Source organism: Pagrus pagrus (genome assembly GCF_965226575.1).
Source record: "Pagrus pagrus genome assembly, chromosome: 19".
NCBI lineage: Eukaryota > Metazoa > Chordata > Actinopteri > Spariformes > Sparidae > Pagrus > Pagrus pagrus.
Window position 1 is genome coordinate 2,953,083 of NC_140203.1, and position 11,656 is coordinate 2,964,738.

Consider the following 11,656-nt stretch of genomic DNA (forward strand, 5'->3'; position numbering starts at 1 on the left):
TCCTAACTGACCTCGCCTACATTTATAGAGGTCCTATATTCTGATGACCTCGCCTACTTTATCTACGTGTACAACGCTGTCATCCTCTGATATTCTCACTGTATGTGTCACATTTAGGCAAAACAACTCGTGTTAAAACTTTTCTACATCCTTGTGAAAATCAAGTCACAGCCTTTGTAAAAATATTGTAACTGATACCTGTAGAAACTCACCTTTTGTGTCACCCTGCACTGAAACTATCATCTGCTGTTGTTTAACTGCAGACTGCCATCTAGTGCTCAGCCAGCAGTTATGAAACATATTAGAGATGATCAGCAGTGGAGGAAGTATTTATTTCTTTAATTTCTATAAAAGTACAAATGCAGCGCTGTGTTTTATGAGCATGAAGTACAGTATGTAATAAGGTAATAAAAGTTCTCATGTCAGTGTTAGTTCCTGTTAAATCTGATGTTTGTGGATTTATACGACTGCAGCTTTTATGTGTATGTGTCATTTTTACTGCTGTGAATCTTTCAGGTTGAGATCATTTAAAGTTTCATGGTGTCAGAAAAACGGCAGCGATGTATTTTCCAGCCAATCCAAGAAGGTTTTTAGAGAGTTTTTTTTTAAAAATCATAACAAGTCGGAGAATTTTACAGCTTTAAAATATAGATTACACTCATTTTTGTAGCTGTTTTTATCTGTTATATCAGATAATAATAGTATCAACAGTCTTTTTGAGGTTCAACCACCTGAGCAACATAGAAATAATTAAAGTGTGAGACAGACTGACGTCATGCAGGCTGATGAATGTTGCAGTTCAGGTTCAATCATTTGAATTCTTGTGTTCACATGAACAAGCGTCACAAAAGGTCACATCACACCAAACACCTGTTTAAAATGTAACAATCAGTTTGATGAGATGTAAAACAATAACACTAAAGTTTTAACATGTATTTATCTTTTAATATGATAAATGTTTCAGTGGAAGAAATCTGCTTGTTGAGTCTTTTCAGATCTAAACTTCCTTGTGATGTTTTTTTCGACGCTGAAAAATAAACAAACAAAAATTTGAATTAAACAAACTTTTTTCACTTGTAGGAAAATGAAGTTTTCAGGACTCTGTGTGAGAAATGTGGAACATGAAAGCGTCAAACGGACCTGAGCTACTTGTGACAGAAACATGTAGCACAGAACAGTTCAGAACTTTTACTGGACTTCAGTTAGAGCACCTCAGAAGTGTACCTGAGTAAATGTACTTAGTTACATTCCAGCACGGCTTCTCTCTGAGAGTTAGTCACAGTGTGTGTGTGTGTGTGTGTGTGTGTGTGTCAGCCTCAGGTGTGAAGTGTGTGTGTGTTTGTGTGTGTGTCAGCCTCAGGTGTACAGTGTGTGTGTGTGTGTGTGTGTGTGTGTGTCAGCCTCAGGTGTACAGTGTGTGTGTGTGTGTGTGCGTGTGTGTGTGTGAGTCTCAGGTGTACAGTGTGTGTGTGTGTGTCAGTCTCAGGTGTGCAGTGTGTGTGAGTCTCAGGTGTGCAGTGTGTGAGTCTCAGGTGTGCAGCTCTCCACAGGTACATTTCCCCCTCCTCTGTGTGTGTGACGTCACAGGGATGGGCAGGTCACGTGGTCGCGCCGCAGAGGGAAACCTGAGGTTGAACGTTACTGAGAGAAAGAAGAAGAAGCGGAGGACGGAAGCGAACAAGGTGAGCGAGCTAACTTTCACACTATTTACATCCGTCACACGGAGCGTTAATCACCGTGTTCGATCAGGTATCGATCAGACATCGATCAGGACTCGTTCACAGTTTGGAAAGTTAACTTTGTGTCGGTTAACTTCGCTGAAAACGCTCCTCGGCTGAAGTTTACCTCGTCCCGCTGCGGCTCGTAGCGGAGCTAGCTTAAAGTGGTTAAAAACACACGTCCGGACCGAAGTTTACTGGACCTCCGGACTGAGCCACAGCTGTACAACAACAACACACAGCTCAGCGGAGACTTCACACGGACACACACTAACACACACTAACACACATGAACGTGTTTCAGTTGACTTTCTCTGAACGGAGCTCCTGGCTGAGGGCCAGCTGGAGGTCCACAGGTCTGTTGTGTCCGGCCTGCGGTCCGCTGCTGAGGGCTGGAGCCTGCACACAGCTGCATGTGGGTCAGTCGGTTCTGACCCATTTATGATCAGTGTAACATGGTTTGACTCAACATGGTGGTTTATAAGTATGTTTAGAGTTGTTGGAAGTCAGACAAGTACCATCTTTACTTCTCTGTACTCAGAACAAGTAGAAAAACACTCCACTGCAAGTACCTGAGTTCAAAATACTCCTCAAGTAAAAGTACAGAAGTATTATCAGAGCATACTTATAGTTATAAAAGTACTTGTTCTGCAGTAAATTGTCTCCTGTGACTGATGCTTTATTATCTGACAGTATCAGCTGCTCGAGGTGGAGCTTGTTTTTAAATTTGATGCACAAATTTACATTATTTTTCTCTGATCTTTGCTTTCCTGTAAGATATTAGATCATAATTCTGCTTTAATAATAATAAACTGTATTTATAAAGCACTTTTCAAAGATAATAAGCCAGTTTCCTCACAACAGGAGTCTGTCTGACTCAACATGGTGATATATAATAATGTTAAGAGTTGTTAGAAGTGATATAAGTACCATCTTTACTTCTCTCTGCTAAAAAAATACTCCACTGCAAGTAGAAATAGTAGTAATAAAAGTAAAAGTACTTGTTCAGCAGTAAAATGTCTCCTCTGTCTGATTAGTGACTTTATTTTTCTCTAATCTTGTCTTTTTTGTAAGATATCAGATTATATTTTTCTCTTTGGACCTCAGACAGTTAAAATCTTTTGCTACACAAACAAGAAAATACACAGTTAATGACACAATGATGTGCAGGAGTAAATTAAAACATATAAAAACAAAACATTCACACGCTTCATTACTGAGGACTGAATACTGGACAGAAACAGCTTCATGTTGTCGTATTTCAGAGCTGACATGTGTCTGGACTCATTATTATCATTATGAACAGTTTCAACATAACAGGAGTTTGTCTGACTCATCATGGTGATATATAATTATGTTAAGAGTTGTTAGAAGTGATATAAGTACCATCTTTACTTCTCTCTACTAAAAAAATACTCCACTGCAAATAGAAATAGTAGTAATAACAGTAAAAGTACTTGTTTTGCAGTAAAATGTCTCCTGTGTCTGATGTTTTATCGTATCTGACAGTATCAGCTGCTCGAGGTGGAGCTCGTTTTTAAATTTGATGCACAAACGTACATTATTTTTCTCTAATCTTTGCTTTTTGTAAGATATTAATGCAAAATAACCTGTAATTAAACCTATAATATGAATAAAGTGGAGTTACTTCAGTTGTGATGCTGTGTGAATCTTGAATAAAACAGAATTTTGATATTAAAACTGTGCAAAAGACGATATATTTAATTTTTCACCTCATCAGGTTGATTTTAGTGAATATATTCTTATTCTGTAACTGATGCAGCAACAAACAAGTGGTCAAACACATGATTGTATGAAGGTTAATACTACGAGTACTTTGTAAAACTGTAAACACAGTTTGTTTGTAAATGATCGCACTCTGCTTTTATTTACGTTTACTCAGCGTCCAATCTGTTTTTGGAGTCAGGGCTGTACATGGAGGATCAGAAATCACCTGTCTGCCTTAAACAATTAACAACAGCTGATTAAGTGCTAACGAGCTAAAGTAGCATGTAAGGATTATCTGCTTTTCTTAGTTTTATATGACTGTAAATCAAATATATTACAGTTGGTTGGACAAAAACAAGGAAGACGTCACTTAGAGCTGTGATTTGGCTGACCTCCTTTTTGTTTACGCGTCACACCTTCACACCGCTGTTTGTCTTCGCAGGTGACTCCTCGGCTCTGCGCGTTCATACCAGGTTTGCATTCTGACCTGCAGGCCAATGTAAGTCGAGTTGAGTGACTGCGTGTGAAAGAGGTATTCAAGCTCAGTTCATTTTATCTTTTAACCTCTCGAGATGAAAGAAAACGGGCTTTAAAGGGCTGATCTGCTGTCAAGAATGTGTTTTTGTGCCGTCTGAAACAAGAAGTGGTGAGTTGAGCTTTCACGGATACAACGACATGAGAGGTCATTACGACAACGACAGAAACAACAGGGGTGTTTGTGCTCACTTACTTGGTCGCAGCACAAAAATGCATTCTTGACTCGGCTTGCATGGAGGACGCTGGGATAACATCTTCACTCGTGAGGGCTTTTCTCTGGTGACCTCAGGTATTCAGGGGTTAAGCTGTAATTATTCCAGACCGACTTGCATGAATGAAGTTTCTCGAATGTCTGGTTTTAATTTCTCTGTTTTATCTTCTGGCTTCTCTTTTTTTTTATATTTCCTCTTTCTTTGCCTGCTCAGTTCTGCTAATGATTTGAATTAATGATAATATGATGAGAGCTGAAGTGATTACCGGGTTAGTCGATAGACGGACACAAATTTATCGATTGTTCGTCATTTTTCAAGCAAAAATGCAAACTTTCTGAAATTCCCGTTTGTGATTTGTGAAGATTTTCTGCTTGTTATCATGACAGTAAATTCGTTATCTTTGGGTTTTTGACTGTTGGTTCGAAAAACTTGACATCACCTCGGGCTCTGCAGAAAATTGTGATTGTTTGTTTGATAAAAGCCCCAACAAATATCACACCATTGGGATTTTAATAGTCTTTTTCAATGAAAATGAAAATTGTGATGCAAAAATGATCGTTCCCACTCGATTTAATTGCAACTTGATTAATATTTTGACCATATTATTCAGCCTTTCCATTTTCTGACATTTTATAGACCAAACGTTTGATCAGTTAATCGAGTGTAAGCTTTGTTTCACTTTCATAAATAAACGCTTTGCTGTAAAAACTTAGCTTTAGCAAAACCCAAAGATAGTACATTTCTATTGTTATGAAATGCAGAAAAAGCAACAAATTGTCATATTTTTCAACTGCAACCAGTTAATTTTTGGCATTTTTGCTTAAAAAATGATCAGTTTATTATCAAAATAGCTGAAAATGTATTTCCTGTCAAGGAGCACATTGTTTGGCGCAGCTGTGGTGAAATCCTTTCATTGTATTAACCACCTAATTTAAACTTTACTGATTGAATACGTGTGTGTGTGTGTGTGTGTGTGTGTGTGTGTGCTCTCAGGGACCATCACCATCCTCATGTCCTATGGAGGAGGCTTTTACGGACGCACTGAGCGCGTCCAGCAGGGACCCCACTATGACCAGGTCCCTCAGGGCTCTTTACCCCGAGCAGACTCGGACTATCTTCAGCCGCTGAAGGAGCAGAGAGCGCCGCGCCTCGCTCAGAGCGCCGACCCCCTCCCTCCTCCGCCTCTGCCGGACCAGCCTCCCGTGGGCCCCGAGTTCGATCCCAGCGGCAGCGAGGACAACACAGACCCGGACCCCGACCCCGCCCTCGACATCAAACCTGTCCACCGCTTCATACCGGACTCCTGGAAGGACTTCTTCAGAGGGAGTAACCGCAGCAGCAACAAGCCCTGGTCCATGTCTACCTCCTCACAGAACAACAACAACAGCACCACCGAGGGGGTGCGCTGCTCTCCTCCAGCGTCCCCCTCTCTACCTGGATCGTACCGGGATCCTTATGGCGGCTCAGGCGGCAGCTACAACTCGCGTAAAGAGCTTCTGGAGCTACGAGACGCCCATGAGTCCGTGTCAGGGCGCACCTACCGCACGGGTCTGACCTACAGCGAGCGAGTGGAGGAGTACCATCTGCGCTACGCCTACATGAAGTCCTGGCCGGGGCTGCTGAGGATTCTGGGCTGCGTGGAGCTCCTGCTGGGAGCAGCTGTGTTCGCCTGCGTCTGTGCCTACATCCACAAAGACAACGAGTGGTTCAACATGTTTGGATACTCGTCTCCTGGAGGAGCGTACGGAGGCGGTCTCTACGGCGGCGGCACAGGCGGGAGCTACTACAGCGGCCCCAAGACCCCGTTTGTGTTGGTGGTGGCAGGGCTGGCCTGGTTGGTGACTGTGATCGTGTTGGTGCTGGGGATGACCATGTACTACCGCACCATCCTGCTGGACTCCTCCTGGTGGCCTCTGACCGAGTTCACCATAAACCTGGCGCTGGCGGTGCTCTACCTGTCAGCAGGTGGGTCACACACAGCTGAACTACAAACACACGTTTGATTTGCTCCTTGTGACAGTTTAATCTTATATGTCCAGACTGTTAGAAGTTATTTGTAAGGGACTCTGTGACAGAACGGCGCCAAACAAAATGAACTGCAATGTTTATTTTCATGATTAATCGTTTAATTAATTAAAGCATGTTTCCCTCTTTGTTCACCAGGCATCGTTTACGTCCGAGACACGACCCGCGGAGGGCTCTGCTCCTACCCGGTCTTCAACAACGGCATCAACGGGGCGTTCTGCCGAACGGAGGCGGGCCAGACTGCCGCCATCATCTTCCTGTTCGTCACCATGGTCGTTTATCTGATCGGAGCCATGGTTTGTCTCAAGCTGTGGAGACATGAAGCTGCTCGCAGATACCGGGAGAATTACGCCCGCGAGGTGAGAGCTCAGCCAGATGTGTTTCAAAATCACTCCGTGATCCTTCTTCAGCTTAAAGGATTATTTCAACACGATCTTTCACTGTGAGGACTTAAAAACAAACATGTTCACCCACACAGACTGTAATGGCAACACCAAGCCAGGTAATTTGCACACAGGCTTCCAGCTGAGGAGGAGAGGGTGGAGTCGCTACCTGTGTGGAGGACAGGAGCTGCACACAGTCGTGTTTATAACTGTAGTGAAAGACGCATTAAGATCTTCTATTTCAGGATATAACATGTAACACTGAGGCGTTTTAACGTCTGAAAACGACGAGACATTTGCTCCCAAATGTTTCCAACAAACCCAGAGAGATCTGTAGTTTTATTCAGTGGTTGTTTTACAATGAGGACAGCAACTCCCATGAAAATGTCAAACTATTCCTTTGATATTGAATCATCATCATTAGCTTCTTGTATTTATGCTTTGTAGGTACAGATGCATCCCTCCGAGGTGCGAGCCTCGCAGTCTTTGGTAAGTTTCCTGCGTGGCTTATAAAAACACAACACAGACTCACATTCAGGATGTTCAGCGACATGCCTACATTAGGTTGATGAGAAGCATGGAAACTGGCGCTGTGATTATAACAGTTGTGGGTGGGTTTTGTGTTGCCGTGTGTCTGCAGGTGGTTCCAGATTCGGCTCCTGCAGTCAAACTTTCAGAGCAGGTCCAGGGATCCTCGGTGGTTCCCATCCACGCTGCTCCTAAAGCCGTCCCACCAAAGGTTCTACAGGGAGCGATACCATCAGGACACATCCCAAAACCCGTTATTCTGCCGGACTACATCGCGTAAGTGTTGCTCTGAAATACAATATACTGAGAAGCACGATAAATACGTCGGACAGATACATTTAGCTCTCCACATCTGAGCCTTTCTTGCACTCAGGTGTGCATAAAAATGTTGGTTTCTAATATCGGTTATTTTATCGGTATCGGCCACGAGAGTCAGGTAATTATCGATTATGGTATCGGCTGTAAAAAATCTATTTTTTAGAGCCAAATAATGTTTTCATTCAGATTCAGACCAGACGACTGCAGGTCACTTCCACACCTGTTGTTCAGTTACCTGAATGACGGCATGTCATGTCACTATAGTTACCAAATCATTTGCATAAATATTTACATGTCTTCTTATAAGACTGCTTCCTGATCTGCTCATCTAACTGATCATACAATCCTGTGGCTCATCTGTTTGTTTGCATGTGTGAAATAAGCACCATGAAGCCTTTTGTGGCTCCAGAGGAAGCTGCATGTAATCTGATAAACTGCCTCCATTTTAAAACCTGGCGCCTACATTACCTACAACACAACTCAGCCACTGAGTGACATCACTGGAGTCACTTTATCAGTTTGCATGCAGCCACAAAAGGCTTTATGCTACTTTATTCACATGCAGTAGTAAAAGACCTGTAAACACAATATGATGTGTTAAATTGGTGGAGTTACCCTTTAAATGAACTGCACTGAAAGAGAAAAGTTTGTTTCAGACAACTAAACTATACAGAAAATCGCAAAGACTAAATGATGAAGTGTTTTCCTCCACCTTCCTCTCTGCAGTAAGTACCCGACGATCCGGTCGGACGAGGAGCGGGACCAGTACCGAGCCGTGTTTAACGACCAGTACGCTGAGTACAAAGAGCTGCACTCGGAGGTGCAGGCTACCGTCAAGAAGTTCGACGAGATGGACGCCATGATGCGCAGCCTGCCTCAGCACCCCACCAGCCAGATGGTGATTGGTGACACACACGACCACATGATCATGATTACTTCAGTTACAAACTGCTAAAAAAGTCCAAAACCACAAATGTACTTTGTTTTTATTTATTATATTCGACCTTTTATTTACTGGTTTCTGTATTATTTCAGTTAAACAGTTAAAAACAAAAACAGAAACCAGGATTTTTCCTCGACATGAAGATTAGAAGACGCTGCGTCTCATTCCTTCTCTGTTTGGCTTCATGCGAGCGCTGAGGAAACATTTTGGAGACTGATTGCATGTCTGGGATACTGAACCCAGTCTTTTTTGTTTTTAAACCGTGCCTCATTTCCCCCCGTCCTCTAACTTCCTCTGTTTGCACTTCCTGCTTCCGGCTGAACTTCCCCTCCACCCTCAAATTCCTTCGCCGCTCCATCCAGACGGCTGATGTAACGGCGTCATTACGTTTGTTCGATGGTCGTTCTGTATTTCAGTTTATTTAATCTCTGTCTTTCTCTTGCAGGAGGTCGATCGCATCAGCAGAATCCTTCAGGATTACCAGAGGAAGAAAAATGTGAGCCTATTGTCTCGTTGTTTTGTGTAAACGGTCCGCTGCGGCCCGTGTTTATAATCCAGAGGAGCTGCAGATTGTTTTGCTTTCTCTCTGGAGACTCAAGGTTCAATATTCTCACTTTAAACATTCAGTTGAGCTCCACATGCTGGGGGATGGACAAAAAGAAAAATATAGAATATTTCCAGCATTTTCCCTTTAATATAACGGTAGTCATCTATGTAACCGCTCCTGAACAGTGGAAGTAAAACAGAAAATAATTATTTGAGACTGCTTTTTGTCTGAAAATAAAACCTTGACTCAATGTTTCTGCTTCATCCAACAGGACCCAACGTTCCTGGAGAAGAAGGAGCGCTGCGACTACCTGAAGAGCAAACTGTCGCACATCAAACAGAAGATCCAGGAATACGATAAAGTCATGGAGTGGAACGACGGATACAGCTAAACACCACAAACACAGAACTGTTCCTGACAGCGAAGCAGTAACGCTGGTGAAACTGACATTTTTAGCGAAAGGGTAAAGACCACAGGAGCAGAAGTGGGATCTCCGGCCTGCTGCGTCTTTAAAATCTGTACAGCTGTTTTCTGTGATCCAGCGTCTATCAGCAGATTTGTATGTCTGCGTTTGTAACGCTGACACGCAGAAGCAAAGGGTGTTTTAAACACTAACAGGATAATTAGGGATACGAGTAGGATAGCCCTAAAACTACCTTCAAGAGCCGGTTAGCTTAGCTTAGCATAAAGACTGGAGGCAGGGGGAAACAACTAGCCAAAGTCAGACAACGAGCACTTCCAGGATTCACTGATTTACATGTTGCATCTTGTCCTAGTGTCAAAAATGACAACTAACATTTTTTATTGGCACTTTTTTTCCTTAGAAATAGAAATAATCCGACACATAACCCGAGAAATAACATTTATACAAACGCTGACTCCAAAAGAGTTGGGACGCTTCAAACAAAAGACTGAGAAGGTTGTGAAATGCTTCAGAAACACCTGTTTGGATCATTCCACAGGTGAACAGGCTCATCAACAGGTGATAGTATCATGATCTGGTATGAAAGCGGCATCTTCGTCGCTCACGAGCGAGGACGCAGTGACGTTCACCACCTTGTGAAACACGTGATTGTATAAAGGAGATCACCACATGGGCTCAGGAAACACTACGTAGAACTGTTGTTGGTAAACAGTTTGTTTTTGTAAATGATGAAAATTAATTTTATTTACATTTTACGCAGCGTCCCAACTTTTTGGAACGGTGGAGGAAGAAGTGCTCGTATCTTTAACTTAAAGGGAAACTTCACCAAAACATGGAGTCATCATCTAAAAAGTCAGTCTTATGTTTTTGTTTTCCGTTATTTTTTCCATTTTAAATCGAGTCTCCAGCTGCTTCAGTTGTTTAGCAGAACGCTGCAACTCTGTTTCACTGTGAAGATCCAGAAATGTTTTGTGGACGACGAGACTTCACCTGACTTTCCATCAGCATGAAGGTTGAGTAGGTTTTAGTCTGCATAATCTGCATTTAACACTTTGAGTAAAAGTGTAAAAGTATTAATGTTAAAACAAACTTAAAGAACCAAAAGTAAAAGTGCTCATTTAAGAATGATTTACATTACACATGAGATTATTGTTTCTCCCTGTTTCCAGTCTTTATGCTAAGCTAACCGTCTCTTGTCTCCTGGCTGTAGCTTCATATTTTAATTAAATGTGGGATATTTTCCCTAAAATATGAAACTCCTCCTCTAAAATGGTCTAAACATGCAAAGAACTGAACATAACGTGTGTGTGTGTGTGATACTGTGACTCTGATTGTAGCCGAAGCTTTAACACTAGATTTCAGAAGGTAACACTGGTGTCCGATGTGAATGTGGGAGATGTCGGGAGGAGACGTGAGACGCACGGAGAGATAAAATGAAAGTTGCTTTATTTCTTTTTCTTCTTTTCAAAGTTTACATCTGCTGAAAGTCGAGCTGGTCATCTTTCTGTAACAACGTCCGGACGACTCTCCTCTCGCCGGTTTCTCGACCTGCTGTGACGATTGTTTTTTAATTGCACACTTTTTTTTTAATATGTTCGCCTCAATCTGGAGATTACGCACGTGCTGTAGATTTATATGTTGTATGTACGTTATGTATATGTTGTAACACTGTTCTAGCATTTCACAGATTAAACATTTTGTACTTTATCTTCACGTAAACATCCAAAGTGCCTGAATATCTTCTTTCCACTCTGGACCTCCTGATCGAATCGTCAGGTCTGCGTTCCTCTCATGTTATTAAGAATAATTGTAAATATGTTGCTGTAAATGTCCGTTTTCTTTCATAATTTAAGTGATGGATCGGTGCTTTCTGTCCTCAATACACTTCTGGTTGTGTACTCGCAGTCTGTGGTCTAACTTTCGTTTGTTATTCAGCTAAAAGTTTCTTTTACTGGGAAAGGGAAGGAGGGATGTGAGCGTGCTTTGTACAACTCAGCAGAATAAAGTTAAGAGAGAAAAGAAAACTTATTTAGAGCTGAAGCCAGCGGTCGATCGTCTGGTCGATGGAAAAGGAAGTGGCAGTTTTGTTTTCAGGTCACTTGATGCAAAAATGTTATAAAACATAATTTTTTCTATGTTTAAATGTGAAGATTTGATTCTTTTCTTGGTCTTTTCATAATAAACTCTTCATGTTTGGGTCTGAAACCTTTGACAAAATGTATTTTTGTCTTTTTTATAGATCAAACCATGAACGGATGAAGCAAGAGAATAATGTTATTTGCACGTTTTTGTC

At 42.0% G+C, this 11,656-nt stretch overlaps 1 protein-coding gene across 4 annotated transcripts; it reads left to right on the plus strand.

Moving 5' to 3' along the window:
• Nucleotides 1-1,645: 1,645 nt before the first annotated feature.
• Nucleotides 1,646-11,264, plus strand: marveld2a (MARVEL domain containing 2a). 4 transcript variants are annotated; one of them, XM_084339729.1, is made up of 9 exons: nucleotides 1,651-1,682; nucleotides 3,889-3,945; nucleotides 5,189-6,160; nucleotides 6,359-6,579; nucleotides 7,051-7,092; nucleotides 7,244-7,407; nucleotides 8,176-8,347; nucleotides 8,838-8,888; nucleotides 9,211-11,264. In XM_084339729.1, the coding sequence occupies exons 3-9, from the start codon at nucleotides 5,206-5,208 to the stop codon at nucleotides 9,328-9,330; spliced, it is 1,725 nt and encodes a 574-aa protein (XP_084195855.1). In that variant the 5' UTR covers nucleotides 1,651-1,682; nucleotides 3,889-3,945; nucleotides 5,189-5,205; the 3' UTR covers nucleotides 9,331-11,264. The 4 variants fall into 4 exon arrangements, with proteins under 4 accessions (XP_084195858.1, XP_084195855.1, XP_084195856.1 ...); XM_084339730.1 differs by having other exon boundaries at nucleotides 1,663-1,682; nucleotides 3,889-3,978; XM_084339732.1 differs by lacking the exon at nucleotides 3,889-3,945 and having other exon boundaries at nucleotides 1,646-1,682.
• The last annotated feature ends 392 nt before the right edge of the window (nucleotides 11,265-11,656 follow it).